The 24,290-nt window shown below is 42.2% G+C and overlaps 1 protein-coding gene across 1 annotated transcript in view; it reads left to right on the top strand.

Annotated features, from left to right (window-relative positions):
• ext1b (exostosin glycosyltransferase 1b) overlaps positions 1 to 24,290 on the top strand; it is a 149,898-nt gene that overhangs the window by 98,309 nt on the left and 27,299 nt on the right. The window contains exons 4-6 of the mRNA XM_080441784.1: positions 10,862 to 10,955; positions 16,314 to 16,421; positions 17,463 to 17,582. Of these exons, the coding sequence (XP_080297910.1) occupies positions 10,862 to 10,955; positions 16,314 to 16,421; positions 17,463 to 17,582 (322 nt within the window). The remainder of the gene's footprint in view (positions 1 to 10,861; positions 10,956 to 16,313; positions 16,422 to 17,462; positions 17,583 to 24,290) is intronic.

The raw sequence follows: 24,290 nt of genomic DNA, 5'->3' as shown, positions 1-24,290 counted from the left end.
TCATGAAAATGTGTCCAAATCTTTGAAGATATATATTTTTTTAAATGCGAACATTTGTAACTCAAATCTTTGCTTATGGGGGGGAGGGGGGTCTCTGGAACAAAATATTTTGAGATAGGGGTCCGTGGCCAAATACATATCATTTTGGGAGTCCTTGACATGAAAAAGTTTGAGAACCACTGATATAGAAACATACGTTTTTTTCAAAAAACTGTTAGGATTTAGAAGACATTTGTGTCATTGTCATCATTCTAAAATGACACGGATGCGTTCCTGGATTGAAGGGGTTAATGCTCTCACTTAGGGAGAATTGATACATGCTCCATCCTAAAGCTTGATTTAGCCTACAGTATACTTCATTGTATGACGGTGTCACGTGCCGGAAAATAGCCGATTTACAAGTTCTCAATGTGTTGTGTGATTGCGTTGTACGTTGTAACCTTGAAGATTGGCTATATATATTTCTTTTTACACGAGACATAAACATTTCCCTCAGTATATATGTTATAAATCAAGCATTAACCACAGACCTGCTTCCACTGCACATCTGTTACTCTGTCAGGCACCTCCATGCTTAATTGCCGACATATCGTCACTGACGGGCAGGAACCTCTTATCTCCAAATTGTAAAAAAAAAATTCGTAAATTGATGCCCCGACTTGATTATAACAGCGTCACACACAAGCATAAAATTTAACAGATCTACAAGCTCAAAACGCGTCGCGAGGTTGTAGATCTGCTGTTGTTTTATTTGAATCATGAAAAGTAACCGTTTTGGACATACAGTATGAGGTCGGCGTTGCCAGATTCTGTGAGAGAAACAAGCAACCAGGTCTAGGAAAACAAGCCCAAAAGAAGCGACTATGGCCACACATGAGCACTTTAAACATATACATCAGCTATTTGAAAATAGCAGATCTACAAGCTCAAGTTGTGAGCTTGTAGATCTGCTATTTTCAAACAAAATCTTGGGTGGAAATTATAATAAGCAGACCTGGCAACACTGTATGAGGTTTCCACCTGACAGAAAAGAAAGAAAAATGGCATTATTTATTTATTTATTTATATATATGTATTGACGCCATTGTATGAAAATATTGCTCTGAGCCAGACACCCTGAAGTGATTGCTGGCATCGCTGCTACCCCCCCATTGATCTACAATGCATTGATGTAGAACACATTGTCTATTCTATAATACATTGAAAAGTCATCAGTCATATAACCACCTTAGTTAATCAGATCAGATCAGTTTTTTCGAATTGTCATTTGTAATATTTTCAAAATAGCGAAAATACACAATTTGCTTGCTAGGATACAATGAAGTATATAGGGCTTAAGTGGTTATAGTAAGCACTTTGCATGACCCCTTGGAGGATCCATTTTTGCATTCTCTCAGAGTTAAAACTAACTGTGTGTGTGTGTGTGTGTGTGTGTGTGTGTGTGTGTGTGTGTGTGTGCTCGCGCGCGTCTGCGCGTCTCCCAGGTGGGGCTGTCAGTGGATCGGGTTGTGTTCTGAGCTCCCAGTGTGTGTGGTGTTATTTTCAGCTCCTCTCATTGTGCCTGCTAATCCATCCAGCCACAGGCCTACTCGCCTTTCTGTCTTTACACACACACACACACACACACACACACACACACACACTGACACTGCATCTCATCATGTTATACCTACACTCACGCACACGCACGCGCACGCACACACACACACACACACACACACACACACACACACACACACACACACACACACACACACACGTCTGAGCACACACATCTTGCACAGAAACTCGCATTGGTTCATAATACACAGACACACACTGACAAAAGCAGCCACAGTCCGTTTTCTTAGACGGACACACACACACACACACACACACACACACACACACACACGCACACGCACACACAAAGGAGAGAGAGAGAGAGGGGAAGAGACAAAGGAATGAGCGAGAGAGGTAGAGACAGAGAGGGAGATCGCGAAATACTCAGGAAGCTAATGTGACAATAGTCTCATAAAGGCAGTTAAATTGGATCTCTTTTCTCTTCGCTCACTGGAAGACACTCGGGGCTGGCTGTGTCGTCACTCCGGAGCTTTGTGTCCGCGGGGAGGAGGAGGGACACCGGGGCAGGGCGTCTGCTGCTTGGGTGCCTTTTATACGCCACCAAAAAATACCTGCCGGCGCCACGCCAGGCCCTCCGCCATCATCAAGACCACCTTTGGGAAATCTGCCGGATTGGGTGGGGATTGAAAAAGTCAAGGCAATTTTATTCGTAGAGCACGTTTAAAAACAAACCACGGCTGACCAAAGTGCTGCACAGCATATACAGATACAAAAGACAAAAATTAATCACCATACTGTACAGAGTATACACATCATAAAAACCTCCACGGAGGCATGGCCTTTTTTTTTAACCCTTTACGACCGGGAGAAGAAGCATCTGTGTCATTTTTTTATTTGAGCTAAAAAGCATTGTTTTACACTTTGGGCTATTCAAAAATAGCAGATATACAAGCTCATAGCTACGAGCTTGTAGATCTGCAATTTTTGAAAAATCATGAAAATGTGTGCAAATCTTAAGCGATTTTTTTTACTCAAATCTTTGCTTCTGGGGGGTCCCTGGAACAAAATATTTTGAGATGGGGGGTCCGCGACCAAATAGATATAATTCTGGGGGTCCTTGACATGAAAAAGATTGAGCATCACTGATATAGAAACATACGTTTTTTTTCAGAATACTGTTGGGATTTAGGAGACATCAGGTCTTAATGGGTTAAAAGACCAGGGATGACACTGCGTTTTAAGTCTGGATTGAAAAATGTCCAAAGGAAGGTGCAGGCTTAATGAGTAGAGGTTGGCTGTTCTCCACAGTTTTGGAGCAGCGCCCGAACAGGCAGGGTCACCTTTTAGCTTCAGCCGGGTGCACGGGACTGTGAGGAGCATCTGGTCAGTTGGTCTACAGTAAGTGACCTAGTGCTGTTGAGGGGGCCGAGTAACTCATATATATATATATATATATATATATATATATAATATATATATATAGGCTGGCGCAAGCGCATGTAGGCCTTTAACTATAATTAATGACATTTTACAGGTCCAGTGGGCACATAAACCTTGTGGGCACCTCGATGTTAAATTGGCAGTTTTTTTCCCCAAATGGAAAAAAAAAACAGAAATTGAGAATGAATGTATGCTTTGGAAAATTGTCGGAGATAATGTAAACATGATTTTAACTCTTAAACTGCCAGGGTTTTTCAAAAAATTGTTTGCCACCTCTGCCAGCATGTTTCCAGGTACAAAATAGGAAACTTGTTATTTTTTTCTCCGTTTATTTTTTAACATTGAAGTGAATGGAGCAGCAACTTTTTGAAAAATGTTATCTCCTGGTTCTTTGTGAAGAACGGAAAAACCCCAAAAATAAAGAATAATTTTAGATTTTTTTTTATTTTGTTTTTTATTTTAAAAAATTGACCCTTCAAATTCTATACCCAAAATGGCTATCACAGGTTTTTTTTTTAGCAATTTGTAGCATTTGTAGAAATGTATTAGGCCTTAAATGTAAAAATTATACAGTATTATTATACAGTATGTATTTGGCCCCTCATTTGTAAAATAAAAGATTCCCAGCGGAAACCTAATTGCACGCACATCAACAGTGGCTGCTTAAAAAATGTAGAGGTGTGCATTTTAAACGGACCCGAAGAAGATCCTGTGAGGATCAAAAAGTCAACTCGGTAAAGAGATCCTTTACCTTGAAGCCGCTGTTCTCAGTTCTGTTTACCCTGTATTTGACTGGCAGAGAGAGAGAGAAAGAGAGAGAGAGAGAGTGGGAGGGAGGGAGAGAGAGAGAGAGACTTGAGTGAGAGTGAAAGGGTAAATTGAAAAGTTGTTTTCAAGAAAAAAACATTATTTTAAATGCACACACACACACACACACATTATTTTAACCATGTCTGCACTATCCAATGTAGATGACGTGCAGAAAATCATTGTGTAATTAAGTTGCAGTTGAGGGGGGTTAATGACACGTTGCCGGGGTAACGGTGTTGAAGGCTGATGTTGGGAAGAGGAAGTCTCCTAATTGCATCAGACTTCAGAGGCTCTTAGAAGCTTGCTTGCAAACGCACCAGACGCAAACGCATGCGCAGAACATATATTCAGTATATACGTGTATGCAAACTAAAGACATTTCCTATTTTCTACCAGTTTCTGTTCATTTGCTCGTCTTTGCCGGCTGTTTGCATTGTGTTAACTTCATGTCCTTTTTATAGTGTGACAACGAGCACTTCTCCAGTATGCTGTTAATTAAACATTCTAATACGCCCTCTATATTGTATTGCACTCCAAAATGTATTTAAGTTAATCTACTGGTGTCCATTGGTGTACGGTGTGTTTATCTCCCCTTCATGCTCTCAGAGGAACTCACACACACGCACGCACGCACGCGCGCACACACACACAATAAGTTACAAGTACAAACAGTACAAACTCCACTCACACAGAAATACCTTCACACACACACACACATATAAGGGCACTAGAAAATACACACAGACACACACAAACCTGCGCGCTCGCTCGCACACACACGCACTCTCTCACACACACGCACGCACGCACGCACGCACGCGCACACACACAGAACATGGAAACAGCTCCGTGGTGGGTTCCTCGCGGCTCAAGGTCGTCCAAACAGAATGGTGAGAGAAGCTGTGCTTTTGTTAGAGGAGAAACAAGTCACAGGAGACACAGGGAGAGAAAGACAAGACAAGGTGGAAGTGAAACGGAGTGAGCTGGGCCTGGGGTAACCCTGACCCCGCTAAGTGTTATAAAGCAGTGAGGGGAGAGGATGAGGGGACATATTTTGGCTCTTTTGGACTACGAAGGGTAACCCAGAGCCTTCCATAACCGGAACTTTCCAGAGCCCGTGAAGTTCTGTGATAGTTTTTTGTTTGTTTTAGGTTTCCATTATAACCAGAACCAGAGAGGTACTTAATAAAAAAAAACACTAATTAAAACCCCCAAATAGCTGATCTACGAGCTCAGCTGGGGTTCCCAGAACTCGGGGTTTGTACTACCTCTTGAGCAGGGCCCTTTTAGGTTCTGAGGACCTTTTATCTGAAACCCAGCCGCAGCGTATGGGAACCAATCCAGAACTTGTGAAATATGGCGCACGGCACAGCGCGGTTTACTAGGTTCTTGTAATCGAAAAAAAAAGAGCCAAAAGTGAGCTTGGCTGACCCTGACCCTGCTAAGTTTTCAAAGCGGGGGGGGGGGGGGGGCATAGTAGGGGTCAGGCTCCAATGTACTGTACCTCCGTGGAATGGGTATGGCAGTTTAATAAACCGTTAATGTAAGGCACTATTATGTCCACGTCCCTCCCCACTCGATGAAAACACATCAACAACAAAAAAATGCCTTACTGACCGACACAGTCCTGCAACAAAGTATGAATTAGGCTAGACTATCCACTGTGCTGTATAGAGGCAACCACCTGTTTTTCATCTACCAGATGATCAGATTGGGCTATTGAAATGATCAATTAAGTTATATATCAAATTAACCATTATTTAATGTTAATAAAAATTATTATTGATGTTAAATTATTGACTCATTCTATGCTTATGTTGTGTTGTTCTAACAGCCTATAATATGACATAAAAGCAATGATGTTTTTCACTGTGTGGGTAATCACGTCAGCCTTGAAAAAAGGCTAAGTGATCATGTGCCCGAAAAGGTTGCCCACCCCTGCTGTTCTGTATGCTAATCTGAAGAATCTCAGAGCTGAGAAATGGATGATGCTTAACGTACCCCCCCCCCCCCCACACACACACACACAGGCATGTTGCAGGCCTGTTTTGTATTAAATCCTGGCCCTGTTGCTCTGAAATTGATATTCACTGTCATGATGCTCATCTGTTCAGTTGACTGTGACACATGTACACACACACACACACACACACACACACACACACACACACACACACACATACATATACACACACACACACACACACACACACACAGTGGCCAGGCAGACAGCTGGTATAGAAAAATTAGGTTGTATAGCTCCTTTTTCTCCATTGCTAGATGACAGAATGTCAATGTGAGTGGCTGCATCTGTTGCCTGCTCATGCTGTGTGTGTTTGTGTGTGTATGCAGTCTGTGTACAAGTACTTTGTGTGTGTGTGTGTGTGTGTGTGTGTGTGTGTGTGTGTATGCATGCAGTCGGTGTACAAGTACTGTGTGTGCATGTGTGCGCTAATCATAATCACGTTATGCAAACGCAATGTCATGAATTTGATTTATGGAGGTATAATTTTTATTATTGACTTTCATGCCGTGTGTGTGTGTAATTGTATTACTACAGTATACTTGTAAGGTCCAAATGTATAGTCGAATTTGAGAAAATGGACATTGTGTGGACAATGTTCCTGGTCCTCACAAGAGAAGTGGTTGTTTTGTGGTTAATAAAGCACCATAGACTGTATAAAATGAATGGACAGCGTCACGCCATTGGTTTCTACAGACCGAAAATGAAGCCGATTGTTCAGCTGTGTGCAATCCGCCATCTTTCAATATCGCGTCATATCCTTTCCAACCGGAAATGAATGCTATTGGTTGGGTAGCTTGTCAATCAAATCATCCCGCCCCTCCTAGAGAATAACCTACTTTATCGTCAATTTTAAAATAAATGGGACCATAGTTTACCAAAACGCATATCATGATGATTGAAAGGAGACTTTAAACTAGCGACTGGAAGCATATCGTCAGTGTCCAGCCGGGACCAGCTAACTCCATTTTCAGTTTTTTTTTTTTTTTTCATAAATCAACGCTATTGAACCCCCTCTACATCTGTGTAATTTTTTTTTTAATAATAACATATGAAAAGTATTAAAAAGCGCCTCTGACGAAAACTCCTAACTCCATTGGACCCTCAAACTGTCCGTCAAAAACAAACAACTCCCCCCTCCTCTCAGGCTCTCGAGAAGCTCTGCTCTGTATGAGGCAGACAGGGAGAAGATTTTTCAATGCTTTTGGGAGAACATAAACTGGGAAGAGAAGAGAATGTATGTGCAAGGTTTGATAGATGTCACCCCAGTAAAGAGGAGAAGGGTGTCTTCACAAAGGTGTTTTCTTTTTAAATGTTAATGGACAGAGAATGAGTGTGTGCAGGAGTTTGTTTCAAACATCTCCAAGAGCTCAAGGAGATCATGCCAAAAGACTTTCACAGCTTTTATGACAATCTAAAGCACTAAGAAACACCCACCACACACACGCAACACACAACACACAACAGTGTGATAATAAAATGTTGATACTGTAGGTATATGATAGGTAAATTCAACTGTGGTTGTTATTGTTAGTGCAGTAGGCTACAGATTTGACAGATTCTATTTTTCATGAATGTATTTTGTATTTATATGCCATTTATTTATTGTTGGTGTGCCATGATCGCTTTTGTTAAATACATCATTGAGTATTGAGGCAGAATTGTTTGTTGCACTCAACTGTAGAAGAACAACAGTGGTAACAGTGGTTAGATCCATGGTTGTTTACAATGCATGTTAAAATAAAAGTTGTTTAAGTACAGAATTCAGCTTGATCTATAGTATATGAGGATGGCGCTCACCATAAATAGCTGATCTCCAAGCTCACAATGCGTTGTGATGTGTTGTGAGCTTTGAGATCCATTGCCAGCTGTTCTTATCAATGATGGACAAAACCTCCTAACTCCACTTGCACTGGATTTGGGTAAAGTGGTGATAATATAATGACACATGCAAGTATCTGATAATATATAAAGTCACAATACCAAGTTTGATGAGGCAGTATTGCTTTGTTTTAAAAATATAAGGTTTTCTTCATTTTCTGAAAAATTGATATTTTGTTTTTCATTTCCTGAACAATTGCCATTTTGGATTTAGCTGGTTCCGGCCGAACAGCAGAGATATAGTATTTATGACAATTTGTATTAAGGTAAGAAAATCTAGTCTAAAGTTTGTCAAAAACCCATCCGCGTTCATTCTGACACCAGCAGGGGTAAAACAGCGAAACTACAGGCCATTCATATGAACTGTCTCTTCCGTATTGGCGTCAATGTAAAAATCTCAGGCTGGCCCCTTGGTCATTACACACCAGGAGCAATGGGAATAAACCATTCTAAAAAGTGACGTGATTAATTTACAACTCAGACACAGGGTTGGAGGTAAAAATGCCACCCAAAAAAGGTGACAATGACATTCATACAATTGCCGTTCCAAAATGTTTGTCCTCACAAGTAAAGTAATACAATTGTGTGTGTGTGTGTGTGTGTGTGTGTGTGTGTGTGTGTGTGTGTGTGTCTCCATCCATGTCCTGTAACCTTCATCTCCTATAGAGCTAAATGAGAAATGATTTTCTGCCTCACCACTCCCTTAACCTCAACCCAACAACCTCACAACTGTAGTTCTCCACTGTTAGCTTGTGGTGTGTGTGTGTGTGTGTGTGTGTGTGTGTGTGTGTGTGTGTGTGTGTGCGTGTGACATCTCCATGTCCACATTCCTGCATGTATCTGCGAGAACCAGCTGGAAAAGGAGAGACCGGAGGGCACATGAAAGAAACTCAAGAGAAAGATGATAAAAGGGGGGGAGACTGTCAGGCCTGGCAGAGAGAAGGAAAGAGAGAGAGGGAGAGAGAGAAAGTGGAAAGGGAGAGGAGAGGGGGGGGGGGGCAGTAGAGAGAGAGACTGAGAGAACATAAATGACTGAAGGTTTAAGCAACCTAGTGCCTGTCTCTTTCATATGGTAAATATCTTAATATCATCCCTTCCCCATCTGTGTACCTCAAAGACTACACACACACACTAACACACACCGCCTCACGTGCACACATCATTACACAGAGACAGATGGGTACTTTAGACTGTCCTTCCCCGTCACACACACACACACACACACACACACACACACACACACACACACACACACACACACACACACACACACACACACACACACACACACACACAAACACAGATGTACAGTAGACGTATATGTACACACACACACGGCAAACAAAGTCACACGAGGGTTAACCCATTCAGACCTGAGGCGATTCTTAAAAATGTTTTCTAAATCCTAACCGTTTTTTGAAAAAAATCAAAAAAAATAGCAGATCTACAAGCTCATAGCGCGGCACTCGGTGCCGCGCTATGAGCTTGTATATCTGCTATTTTTGAATAGCCAAAGAAATCTAAAGTGACACAGATGCGTTCCCGGTCTAATTGGGTTAACGTGCACCTGTGATCACATGAATGAGTGCACACGGAAGCCACAAATGCTCAGATCACACACGCGCGCGCGCATACACACACACACACACACACACACACACACACACACACACACACACACACACACACATGCGCGCACGCACAGAGCCAGCTGTGTTGGTGGAAGCAGGTGTCACTCTCAGCTCATTACCCACTGGCAGGGTTGATCATGCTGTTTGGAAAGCAATAGGATTCAGCTCACTGGACAGACAGCAGAGATAACCTATACCTGCAGTACTAAGGCTGGTGAATTAATATTCGAATATTCCTCGAATATGGGGGAAATATCTATATTCGAAAATTAATATTCGAATATATAAAAAAATAAACTATGTATGTGTTTATTTGACAGGGACAATACAAAAAACAATGTATCAAGTTATAAAAACAAACAAAATATATGTTTTATTGGATCCGAGCACTCAATACATTGTTTTTTGTATTGTTTCTGTCAACAACAAAAAAATGAAAAACATTTTTTTTTTTAATATATATATATACATTTTTTTTTATAATAATAATAATAATATTCGAATATATTTGAATATATGCCAATTTTTAAGACCAATATTCGAATATCATTTCTGAGGAAAGTTGACAGCCCTATGCAGTACAGAGCACTTGGAAAAGCGCTATAAAAATGCAATTCATTATTAAAGAGGAGAGACAAGAGTGAGACGGAGGAAGAGGAAGGGTGCGTTGTTGTCCACGGATGTTGGACAGTACAGAGACAGAAAGAGGAGAGACAGAATGAGACGGAGGAAGAGGAAGGGTGCGTTGTTGTCCATGGGTGTTGGACAGGGTGCAGGTGAAGGCACAAGGGAGCGCCGACCTCAGAGACTTTGATACAGAAGTGAAAGTGTGTGTGTGTTTGTGAGAGAGAGAGAGGTCAAGTGCATCCTTGTAAAAGAGAGAGAGGGGGAGAATGCTCTTTACTACTTTGGTTCTCAAAGTGGGGTTCAGGGACCCCCGGGGGTCCTTGGCAGGGTACCAGGGGGTCCCCAGCTAAATTAAGTCACAATCATTTTAACCACTTTTAACCATTGTTGTATACCTCGGCTATTCAAAAATAGCAGATATACAAGCTCGTAGCTTGTAGATCTGCTATTTTTGAAAAATAGTGAACATGTCCGCAAATCTTTGAATATATATATATATAGGTTTAAGCCAACATTTTTAACTCAAATCTTTGCTTCTGGTTAGTCCCTGGAACAACATATTCCATATCCGTGGCCAAATATCATTTTGGGGGTCCTTGACATGAAAAAGTTTAAGAAGCACTGCACTGGCAGACTTGCCAAGAGAGGAGGATGCGTGGGCTCATTATTTCACTGGGCAAGGGGAGGAGGGAGGGGGGGGGGAAAAGAGAAAAATGAAGGGAGGGATCAAAAATGCACAGATCAGAGATACAATGTGGGTCTGTGGGGCCTAATGCTAATCTAAAGTGGGCGTCCTCAAAATGAAAAAAGGTGGAGAAATCACTGAGTGTTTGTGTGATCAGGATGAACTCACACGTGTGCATGTTCTGTGTGTGTCTGTGTGCAGGTATGACTACAGGGAGATGCTTCATAACTCCACCTTCTGTCTGGTGCCCCGTGGCAGACGATTGGGCTCCTTCCGCTTCCTGGAGGCACTGCAGGTGAGGAGGAGACACACACACACACACACACACACACACACACACACACACACACACACACACACACACACACACACACGCACGCACGCACGCACGCGCGCGCGCGCACTGTTTTGGGGGAGGGATGATCATTATGTATTGGGCTGATGGGCATTATGTATATATACCGTATATAACAGCTACAAGCAGCAAACTTGAACTCCCATTCTGCCAAGATTACAAGCAAAGAGTCTTTGCTTGTAATTAGCCTATATCCATATAATTACCCTTCCCCGTAGGGTGGGGATAGTGTAAAGTAAAAACAATTCATTCCGTATACACGATGTAAGCTGTCAGTCAAAGAAGATGACTGGAATTATCTAAAGTTTCGGCCATGAATTGTGTTGTATTGTGCAGTTCAAAGTTAACACTAAACTTGTTTGACCCCTGTGTGAAGTGCCCTGCATTGCGCCCATACGTTCTACCCTCCCTCTACCCTTGACACGCAGCTCTCTTTTACCTCCCACTTACCCGATTCATCCGTCTCTCTGTGATTGCACCGCATTAGCGCTGCGGCTCTAGTCCTCTCGCTCTCCTCATACCGCCCACTACTGTCCACCGAGTGCACCTACATAAGTGCACTTAACTACCGCTAACTACCGGCTTTCACCCCGCCCCCCTCTGCCAACCGCCATGGAGAGTGGAGGTCCTCTCCTCTCCTCTCCGTGCCTGTCAAGAACTCACTTCTCTGCCTTTCTACGCTTTTCCCTGTCTGTCAGACTCATGCGACCCACCTACTCAGTGGTGGAAAGTAACTAAGTACATTTACTTAAGTACAATTTTGAGGTATTTGTACCTTACTTGAGTATTTCCAATACTTTTACTTCTACTCCACTACATCTCAGAGGCAAATATAAGTACATTTTGTTACCAATACTTTTGTACTTTTACTCCAGTAAATTTTGAATTCCGGACTTTTACTTGTAACGGAGTACTTCTACATTGCAGTATTGATACTTTTACTTAAGTAAAACATTTGAGTTATTTTTCCACCACTGCACCTACTTATATTGGAGTGAGTGCATGGGAAAAAGAGAGAGAGAGAAACATTTGCCTTCTCACGAGAAAGCAATCTCTGAAGTGTTTGTGTGGGTGAGCGAGCGAGTGTATAACCGTATGCCAGGCATTGTTTGTTTGTTTGTTTGTTGCGTGTTTGTACTGCACTGGTTCTCAAATGTGGGGTCTGGTTGAAAACCCGGAGGCGCTTCCAGGGGGTCCCCAGTCCCACCTATCGATAGTTAGGAAATTTACAAATGGAACATTTCTATACTCTAAACAGTGTAGATCGGGGCCAGAGACAATCATATTAACCCATTAAAGACCTGTAACGCATTTTTTTATTTGAGCTAAATAGCATTATTTTACACTTTGGCTATTCAAAAATAGCAGATATACAAGCACCGAGTGCCACGCTACGAGCTTTTAGATCTGCTATTTTTGGAGAAATCGTGAAAATGTGTGCAAATCTTTGAATATATATATATTTTTTAAGCGAACATTTTTAACTCAAATCTTTGCTTCTGGGGGGTCCCTGGAACAACATATTTTGAGATGGGGGGTCCGCCGCCAAATACATATCATTTTGGGGGTCCTTGACATGAAAATTTTTGAGCACCACTGATATAGAAACATACGTTTTTTCAGAAAACCGTTTAGGATTTAGAAGACATTTTGCAGAATCGGAACCTCAGGCCTCAATGGGTTAAATGTGGCTCCGTGGCCTAATAATGCATATCAAACCGGGGGTCCTTGAACAAAAAGGGTTGAGAATCAGTGCTATAGCACTGTATGTCTCCTGTATGTACAATATGTGTCAGATACCGAGAGAGAAAGAGAGCAGCCTCAGGGGCGGCTCTGTTCTAGCTGGCACCTTTATGACCCGGGAGTGACAGCACTGTCATTATGTCAAACACACACACACACACACACACACACACACACACCAGCTGTTCCCCTCAATTTCTTTTCTTATCCCTCCATCCCCCTGGCAAAGGTCACACCGTTGGCTCCTTGTCTTTTCATCTTTGTACGTCTTGTCTTCTTTACCAGCTTTACCTCTTTATCTTTTCATCTTTTTCTTATTCGGGGTCTTTGCTTTATCATTCCCTCTACCTTGGCCTCTAATGGTCACACTTTATTCCACTTAGATAACCAGTTAGCAACGGTGTAAAGTAACTAAGTACATTTACTCAAGTACTGTACTTAAGTTTTGAGGTATTTTTTACTTTACTGGAGTATTCCAGTTTTCAGTACTTTTACTTCTACTCCACTACAGGGTTCACGTGGCTAACTGGCAGTGGTGGAAAAAGTACTCAAATTCTTTACATCATTATTATTATTTATCCAGGTAAATCCCATTGAGACACAAGATCTCTTTTTTGATGGAGCCCTGTCCAATATAGCAGCAATACAAAAGTTGCGACAACATGAAAAAAAAAAAAAAAAAAGTATATAAATAGGCTTGTTGGTTTATAAATAATTTGTTGTATATTCATAACTGGTATTAAATACTATGGAGGGAGTGCGAACTTGGAAAAATATGATTCAATATTCTTCTCATGTTTATTTGTGTTTCCTTGGGTTTCATGTGTCTGTAAAATCCTGAGTGTTAATATCTGTCCCTCCATCTCCGAGTCGCGGAGGTACTGTAGCAGCTCCAGTAGAGAATTCTCTCTTTTCTGGCCACATTAGCCAGCTCTAACTGGAGCTTCCCGAGGCGTTCCCAGGCCAGCATGGAGACATAATCCCCCCACATAGTCCTCAGTCTGCCCTGTGGCCTCGACTTAAACTGGGCATGCCTGGAAAACCTCCTTGGGGAGGTTTACTAGATGCTTTACCAGATGCCCGAACCACCTCAACTGGCTCCTTTCTACGCAAAGGAGTAATTGGGAATGACCCTTAAAGGTCAACTTTTACACTCTTTATAGTTATCCACTTTCAAACTGGTTTCCCTAATTTTCTTCTTTTTTTTTCTCAAAAATAGCAGATCTACAAGCGCGGCTATCTTCGGCAGGCAACACCGTCGCACGCCGAAGTATAAAATAGGGTTTAAGTGGTTAAATTATTAACACTACGGCACTGTATTTGTTTCAGTATAATTACGTGTTTTTTTCAGTTATACGGTACCAGTAGTATAGTAAGGCACCATTATGCTAATTAATTCTAACATGCTAAGCTAAGATGATAACATGCTAACTAGCATGTTAGCATTAATTAGCATAATGGTGCCTTACTATACTACTGGTACCTATAGAGTTATACATGTAGGGTTAGCAGGTGTCCTGCTTTCTGCGCGACTGCACAGCATTTTTATCTCTTGTCCCACATATTGAGATGATGTCCCGCATTTTGATTGGCCCTAGTTTTCAAAAGGCAAAACCACTGGACAGCATAGGCATTTTTCCCCCTCAAACCTGGCTTTTATCCAATGACTATCCAAGAAAAGCAGGGCAGGCTGTTATCACTGAGCTGCGTTCGATGTCAATCACACTCCGCACACACGTGGGTCAAGTGCAGGTTAACCTGTCATCGCATTCGTTGCTTAATGCTGCGCTCAACAGGGAAAATTGCGAGTCACCACCAACTCACAAGCTATGCAGGTTTAGGCAGAATATGATGGAAACTACCATAAAGAAACGGAAATGCAGCTTCAAAGGCTTGGAAACTACTATGTATTACTCCGTTTCACACAGAGGGGAAAGGGAAAGCGTGAAGCGACACAATGCATACGTTTCGCGTAAGGCCATAGGAACCGTGAAACTTTGGCTTCATGTTAAGCTTACTGTATTTCCTTAGCGTGGGAGTTGGGGAAGTTGCATTCAAATGAAATATATTTGTTAGGTCCTTCACATGGCAAAGGCAAGCTTAAAGCGCAACGCTTCGCACTGCATTTTGAGCTTGTAGATCTGCTATTTTTGATGCTTTTGTGTGATGTCGTAGTATGATCAAGTAGGGCGTTAATTTATGAAAAAACACAAAACTTATAAATATGGAGATAGGAGGTTTCTGACCTAATCTGGAACCTGAACAAGCCTGTGTGCTACTGAATCAAGGAGTGGGCAAACCACAGAGACGCTACAAGCAAAACAGGCAGAATAACAATGTTTATTTTTGTTAAGTTAGACCTATAAAAACTGACTCTCTCAGCATAGGTAACATGCCCCACACAAACACATTCTTTGTTCTATAAACAGTATATCTAAATACTGCTGGTATGAATATTTAAATGATAATGAATTATCTTGCCTCCGTGCATTTGAATATCGGGCTCACGGTGTACTTATTTAGAAGAATAAGGAATATTTAGGGTTAACCCCCTGTGTATCGCTGCATATCTAGATTATATTTGATCTCACTTCTTTTTGATCTCGGTGTCAAGCTGTTTTATTATGTGCACACGGTGGTGTGGGTACGTACATACTGTACATGCACGTGTCTCAAGGGAACGATGTGAAGGAATACATTCATAATTGGAAAGTGTGTAATGTGGTTTACGAAGGTGTTTCTCAACTAGAACTAGGTTAGATTCGTCCCCTGGTCTCTCTGTGACTGTGTGTGTGTGTCAAACTGCAAATCGTCACTTTCGGGCAGAAATCTTCGTATCTCTTGTAACGTTTTATGTTTTTTTATTATTTATTAACCTATTGAGGCCTGGAACGCATCTGTGTCATTTTTAGATTTGAGCTGAAAAAGCATTATTTTACACTTTGGCTATTGAAAAATAGCAGATATACAAGCTCGTAGCGCGGCACTGTGACTTTTTGAAAAATCCTGAAAATATGTGCAAATCTTTGAATACATATACTTTTAAAGCGAACATTTGTAACTCAAATATTTGCTTCTTGGAGGTCCCTGGAACAACATATTTTGAGATGGGGGTCCGCGGCCAAATACATATAATTTTGGGGGTCCTTGACATGAAAAAGTTTGAGCACCACTGATATAGAAACATACGTTTTTCAGAAAACTGTTGGGATTTAGAAGACATTTGTAGGCTTCAGGTCTTAAAGGGTTAATGCCCTACTTTGCCATAGCAAGAGTGTCGAACAAAAGTAGCGAACGTATCTACAAACTTGTAGATAGGCTCATTTTGGAAACATTTTGAAAGTGAAAGTGATAAATATTGAACCAATGAAAAGTATTGACAAGAGATTGTGACTAAATAATAACATTGGAACACAGGTTCTTTTTTTCTCCTCCATTTCCTGAAAGGTATCAGCTTTGGACGTACTGTAAAAAGGTTTGCGTGCCTCTCTCTCATACTGTGTGTGTGTGTGTGTGTGTGTGTGTGTGTGTGTGTGTGTGTGTTTGTGTGTGTAGGCTGCCTGTGTGCCTGTGATGCTGAGTAATGGCTGGGAGCTGCCCTTCTCGGAGATCATCGACTGGAACACGGCCGCTGTCATCGGAGACGAGAGACTGCTGCTCCAGGTAATAGGCCACATGCACACACACACACACACACACACACACACACACACACACACACGCACACACACACAGTGCATCACTCCAAGGGGCATCGAACGGTACCATTTTGTTACTATCAAATTACTCTACTTTTGTCGACTTTGAGTGTTTTTGTTAATAATTCTACACAGCTGCAAATTATTTTCGAAAATTGCACCTGTTATACTGTGCTTCTATCCATCAAATGATATCTGACTGAGCCCTTAAAGGTAGGGTAAGTGATATTGTTTTGGTTAAAGCAAAAAGTTTTTGTTTAAAAGGTTGAAGCTCTATATTCTGATAGTGATCATTGCTATAGAGTGTTTGTTCAGTAACAGGAGTCTCCTTGTCTCTCCAGCTCTTTATTAAACAGAAAATAAATTTTCAGGTACAGTAGGTGACAAAATCTCAGCCAATCAGGAGAGAGTACCCATTTGTCAGCTTCAGAGTTCCAGTTACAATTTTGTTTGCTCATTTCTTTGTCATCACTTCCAATTTGACTTGTTTAATATGCATTCTGTCTGAGTTATCTATCCTGATTCCTGTTACTGAACAAACACTCTATAGCAATGATTACTATCAGAATATAGAGATATTTAAAGGAGGAGTTCACCCAAAAAATGACTTATTTTCTATCAATTGCCCACCCTATGAAGCCTTGAATCCATGGATTATTTTTTGTTTTTGTCGCATTCCTAAGCTAATAATTTGATTCCCGTCTCCTACCGGCTAATGTATCCGGTAGGAGACACAAAGTAGATTATTTGTGTCTCCTACCGGAAATACACACGGTCATCAAATTATTGTCTTAGGAATGCCACAAAAACAAAAATAAATCCATGAAATCAAGGCTTCATGGGGTGTGTAATTGATAGAAAATAAGTCATTTTTTGGGTGAACTCCTCCTTTAACACTTATTTTAACCAAAGAAAATCACTTACCCTACCTTTAATGTGTTCCAATGTATCCCTGCACCATGTAATGACTGTCTGTCTGTCTGTCTGTCTGTCTGTCTGTCTGTAGATTCCATCCACAGTGCGCTCCATCCACCAAGACAAGATCCTGTCTCTCAGACAGCAGACTCAGTTCCTCTGGGAGGCTTACTTTTCCTCTGTGGAGAAGATAGTCCTGACCACACTGGAGGTGAGGAACCAACACATTCTCTCTCTCTCTCTCTCTCTCTCTCTCTCTCTCTCTCTCTCTCTCTCTCTCTGTGTCTCTCTGTCTCTCTGTCTCTCTCTCTCTTACTCATGCATGCATGCACACACATCTGAGGGGGGGGGGGCAGTGGCTCAGGAAGTAAAGCGGCCGCTTGGGAATGGGAAGTTTCCCGGTTCGATCCCAGGCTCCCCCCTGTGTTACTGTCGAAAGTGTCCTTGAGCAAGACACTGACCCATAATAACTGCTCCCGATGAGCAGGTTGGTGCCTGGCATCCTTTGCCATCGGTGTGTGAATGTGTGTGTGTGTGTGTGTGTGTGTGTGTGTGTGAATGTGTGTGTGTGTGAATGTAATGCACACTGCAAAGCGCTATTTAATCCATTAAGACCGGTAACGCATCTGTGTCATTTTAGATTTATTTGGCTATTCAAAACTAGCAGCTCATAGTGCCGCACTATGAGCTACATTGTAGATCTGCAATTTTTTTTAAATAGTGAAAATCTGTGCAAATCTTTGAATATATATACATTTTTAACTCAAATCTTAGCTTCCCGGGGGTCCCTGGAACTAAATATTTTGAGACGTATACATGAAAAAAGTTTGAGAACCACTGATATATAGCAAGATAAGTAAAAAAAAAAACGATTGTAGAATCCCCAGAAGCAAAGATTTGAGTAAAAAAAATGCTTTAAAAAACTAAATGTATTCAAAGATTTTTGAATAGCCAAAGACATCTAAAATGACACGGATGCGTTCCCGAATTGAATGGGTTAAAAGCACCATTTACATATCTTATCTTTTATCTCTCTGGCACGCGTAATACACACACTAACGTCCAGCAAAACACACACACACACACACACACACACACACACACACACACATGGAACAGGCACACAGGTTTTCTCTCTCCCTTCGTGCTCTCGTTCTCAGTCATCAATCTGGCTGTCAGAGGTCTCCCGTGCAGTGTTGCCAGATTCTGTGACAGAAACAAGCAACCAGGTCCAGGAAAACCAGCCCAAAAGAAGCGACTATGGGCCACACGAGCACTTTAACATATACGTCAGCTATTTGAAAATAGCAGATCTACAAGCTCGCACCGCGTCGCGATGCGACGCGTTGTGAGCTTGTAGATCGGCTATTTTCAAATAAAGTCTTGCGGGGAAATTATAATAAGCAGATCTGGCAACCCTGCTCCCGTGTCACAGCAGCCTCGCTGCAGTCTCCGCTCTGTTCCCAGGCCACTGGCTCGGTGCTAAAAGCACCGTCTCATGACTGGGACAGACAGAAATGGCGTGTGAGAGCAGAGCACATGCCCCGGCGACCATTTGCAATGAACCTGCTCTTTGTTTTTAGCCACGTTAGGTAAAGAAATGCCGGTTTCGGGGCTCCATATATTCTAGTCTCTACCGCTTTTCTTCGTTTTACACAAGGGGCTAAGGGAGGATGAGTGTATTTATTAATTAATGTATTTATTGTGATTTCAATGACTGTACTTTATTACTATTATTACTGCTACTGCTTTTTTTTCCAATGTAATTATGTTAACACATTGAGTGCCAGAGGTTTTTTTTAAACGGGGTACATCCAGTGCTAGCGTTTTTTTTTTTACCGTTTATCGGCGATCTTTTTAGAGCTGCAGAAGCCACCACGAGGACCCGGATGTAAACAAAAGGTTGTCTGGGCGATGGCCGAGGGCCCCGTCTAACGACTGGAACAATAACATTTCTGCCATTCCGCCATTGCAGAGAGATCGCCCCGTCGAAAATGGCTGGTTTTGACCACTGTTAAAAAGACATGGAGATATGGACCTTTTTCTCAAGATCCCATCATTGGGGCGGATGCACGTCCGTTTTTTGGGGGGCTGACGTCACATACCGTCCATTCCCTTTTTAAAGGGTCCTAGGATCATCATCGTGAATATATACGTTTTTGGCACTCAATGTGTTTACTGTTAATGCGCCAATCTCCGATCTCTATCATCTTCTTCGTCAGTGGCCAATTACTACTACAGTGAGTGGCCAAACATAACCTATATTTCATATGTCAGCCCACTAGAGCCTTCTGTACCGTGCCTATCCCCTACTACTGTATGTCCAATCCTTCTCTTTCCCGCAGTCTGTTCCAGAAAAAGAAATGGCCGAGAAAGAGAGGGGTAAAATAAACCCTCTTGTGTTTAACCCATTAAGACCTGAGGCCGATTCTACAAAATGTCTTCTAAATCCTAACAGTTTAATAAAAAAAAAAACTTGTTTCCATGTCGGTCGTTCTCAAACTTTTTCATGTCAAGGACCCCCAAAATGATATGCATTTGGCCGCGGACCCCCATCTAAAAATATTTTGTTCCAGGGACCCCCAGAAGCAAAGATTTCAGTTAAAAATGTTCGCTTTAAAAGAATAGATATTCAAAGATTTGCACACATTTTCGCGATCTTTCAAAAGTAGCAGATCTACAAGCTCATAGATCTGCTATTTTTGAATAGTCAAAGAAATCTTAAAATGACAATTGTCGGGCAGAAACCTTGTATATTCTCCATATTTCAACCTTTTATGTTTGTCGTACCATCATATTTCGTCGAGTGTCGCACAAAAGCAGTGAAAATAGCCGATCCACAACGAGTTGAGAGCTTGTAGATCGGTAAGACGCTTTTAAAATAATGATAAAAAGGAACGGTTTTGGACACGCAAGGTTTCCACCCTATACAGAGACGATATACAGTATGTATATGTGTATGAGGCTTCAGGGTTTCAGACAGGGGTGCTCTGCTGCACGTGCATGAGAACTAGCCATACACGCATGGCAAATGTGCACAAAAGACACACACACACACACTAGGGCTGGTAAATTAATATTCGAATTTAGAATATTCCTTGAATATGGGGGGAAAATATGTACTGTATATTCGAATATGAAAATTAATTAAAAAAAACAAATTAAAAAAAAGTTTATTTTTCATGTTTATTTGACAGGAACAATACAAAAACAATGTATTATTGGATGCGAGCACTTGATACATTGTTTTTTGTATTGTCCCTGTCAAATAAACATACAAAATTAAAATAAAAAAAGATATATATATTTTCTTTAATAATAAGGATAATAATATTCTAATATATTCGAATATCTGCCAATTTTTAAGACCAATTTTTGAATATTATTTCTGAGGAAAGATACCAGCCCTAACACACACACACACACACACAAAATAATCTGATGTGTGTTGTGTTCTGCACCCATACTTTGTCTGATCCCAGCTAAGCGCTTATCGCCTGTTTGTTATCTGGAGTGATCTTTCTCCATAGGCTGTCACTCACACATTCACGCGCATACACACACGTACACTCACACACACACACACACACGTGCGTGGTTGCGGTGAGACCCACATCTCCATATGTCAAGGTGTGTCGGGCCCGATACACGTGTTGCCACCCAGACACACAACCCTGCTGATATGTTGTCACTCTTTACTAGCCCATTAAGACCTGGAACGCATCTGTGTGTGTGTGGGGGTGTGTGTGTGTGTGTGTGTGTGTGTGTGTGTGCCTGCGCGGGCGGGTGCACATGAGCGTGTGTGTGCGTGTGCATGAGTGAATGTGCTGGGTAAGGAGACAGTGAGGAATAAACATTTGTTGAAGGAGCGAGGAACTGGAAGGAGGATGTGAAGGGAGAACGAAGCCAGGCAGTAAGATTGAGGAAGGGGAGCAAGGTGGAGAAAGGGAGGGAGGGAGGAAGAAAGAGATATAGAGGGAAGCGAAGCGAGGCGGATATAGGGAGGAAGGAAGTGAGGCGGCAAGAGGGAGTGAGGAAAGGAAGCGAGGTGGATTGAAGGAGGGAGGAAAGGAAGCGAGGTGGATAGAGGAGGGAGGAAAGGAAGCGAGGTGGATAGAGGGAGGGAGGAAAGGAAGCGAGGTGGATAGAGGGAGGGAGGAAAGGAAGCGAGGTGGATTGAGGGAGGGAGGAAAGGAAGCGAGGTGGATAGAGGGAGGGAGGAAAGGAAGCGAGGTGGATTGAAGGAGGGAGGAAAGGAAGCGAGGTGGATAGAGGGAGAGAAGAAGGGAGGAAGGAAGCGAGGAGGATAGAGCGAGGGAAGAAGGGAGGAAGGAAGCGAGGTGGATAGAGGGAGAGGGGGTGACATATGTAAATGGTGTTGCCGTGGCAGCCCCCCAAGATAACGAGCAACATGGTTTATTCATCCTGTCTGCCCCGCGTTCGCTCTGCTGCAGATCTGGGCGGATACACGCACACACTCACTCTATCGTCCATACTATCATATACGCACACACACACACACACACACACACACACACACACACACACACACACACACACACACACACTCTATCATGCACACTATCATACAGTATATGCACACACATACATACACTGATATCTGGACAGGTTTAATCTCCTCAAACATACTCAAACACACATACAGTACACACGCTTAACCAATTCTATTGACTTCCCAGACTCTTGTAAAGATTCTGTGTGGGCAGTGGTGTAAAGTAACTAAGTACATTTACTCAAGTACATACCTTTTGAGGTACTTTTACTTTACTGGAGTATTTCCAATTGTCTATACTTTTACTTCTACTCCACTACATCTCAGAGGCAAATATTGTACTTTTACTCCACTACAATTATTTGAAAACTTTAGTTACTAGTTACTTTGCAGATATAAAACATTATAAAACATACATTAACCACTTTAGCCGTATTTTATACATAGGCTATTTGAAAATAGCAGATCTACAAGCTCACAACGCGTCGCATCGCGACGCGTTGTAAGCTTGTAGATCTGCTATTTTCAAACATTTTAGTACTTTTACTTTTGATACCAGTACTTTCGTACTTTTACTCAAGTAAATTTTGAATTCCGGACTTTTACTTGTAACAGAGTATTTCTACATTGCAGTATTGATACTTTTACTTAAGTAAAACATTTGAGTACTTTTTCCACCACTGTGTGCGTGCGTGCGTGCGTGCGTGCGTGCGCGTGCGTGCGTGTACAGTACATGTTGAAGAGAATCAGTCACGCACGGGCAGGAGGAACCCACGATGCTCAACCTCATCACGTACCACTTCCTGTAAGGAAGTGCACACGTTCTCCAACCAATCACGAGGCCAACAGAGCAGGACCCCAGAGGTGCTGGCTCCACCTATTTGGCTCACCTATTAAAGTTGAATCACAGTGTGTTTCCACAGAGGGACCAGGATTTATCTATCATGCTCTAATTGGTTGATTGTGCCTGTTCGGAGGCGAGATTGAATCGTCCATCATGGCCGACGCGGGCTGCCGGTGGGGGAGGGGTTTCAGCCGAGCGAGAAAAATGACCCATCGTGAAGGTCTGAAGGGCTCCGGGGTTTTTTTTTCTTTTTTTATTACGTGGCAAGATGCATTTTTTATAGATAAGGTAACCACTTTAACCCATTAAGACCTGAAGCCGATTCTACAAATGTCTTCTACAAATCCCAACAGTTTTATGTAAAAACTTATGTTGCTATAATCGGTGGTGCTCAGACTTTTTCATGTCAAGGACCACCCAAAATGATATGTATTTGGACACGGACCCCCATCTCAAAATATTTAGTTCCAGCTTGTAGATCTGCTATTTTTGAATAGCCAAAGTGTAAATAACGCATTTTTTTTTGCTCAAATAAAAAAAATTACACAGATGCGTTCCAGGTCTTAAAGGGTTAAACCCTTTTATACTTGGTTGACCGGAGTCCCCCAGGGCTCTATACTTGGCCCTCTCTTGTTTTTTGCTCTACGCTAAACATCCTTCTGCGAAAATACACATATACGAGCGCAGCGTGTTGTGAACTTGTAGATCTGTATTTTTTTTGTGCCGAACGTTCAGGAGGGACGCTATTGAGGCTTCTTTACAACAGGACTGTAAACTCTCTGAGAGTTATGGGGGTCCTTGAAATTAAACTGTTCCAAGATCCACCGGTTTAAGTGGATCTCCGAGGAATTCTAAGTTAATCTGTTCAGCGGACGCCAATGGTTATTGACTAGCCTCAGGGGGTGGAAAAAATTGAAAATTCCAATAGACTATATTATAGACACAAAGTCATCTTTACACACAGTATGCGAGTCTGTCCCCCTCCCTCCCTGAATATCTCCACCTCCCTGTGATTAATTTTTATGTTGCTTTGTCAATATTATTACAGTAGGGGCCTCCAGCTATATTATTAGCTGCGAGCAACCTCGTCTACCACTCTCTCCACCTCACGAACGCCCACTGCTGCAAATCGCCTGACTGCGCACTCTTTCACATATGCACACACACACACACGCGGTAAAAAATCCTGAGTGGCAATTAAACTCTGAGAGTGTCAACTTCACTCTCAAAGGTAAATTGACACTCAGGATTTTGCGGCGCTCGCTGCCATGCATACACCCCCACACACACTCACATACACACACATGCACACGCGCGCGCACACACACAGAAGCACACTCTCTCTTCCCCTCCTTTGTGTTACCAAGCCAACGGCCAAGTCACCCCTCACCACCTCGCCTCACCTCACGATTCCAATAGCGGGCTATAAAACATGGCCCGCAAACCTGTGTGTCTGTTTTACTGAAGCAATTTAGGCTGGCTCAAGGGCACAGCAGCAATATCTCTTTTCTCTAGCCTGCTCTTGTTCGGCACGGAGGGCCAATCGCTTCCACCTCCACGAG

This window comes from Gymnoscopelus braueri, assembly GCF_963280865.1.
Source record: "Gymnoscopelus braueri genome assembly, chromosome: 11".
NCBI lineage: Eukaryota > Metazoa > Chordata > Actinopteri > Myctophiformes > Myctophidae > Gymnoscopelus > Gymnoscopelus braueri.
The sequence above is the reverse complement of the archived record's forward strand: the minus strand, read 5'-3'. Positions and strand labels throughout refer to the sequence as shown.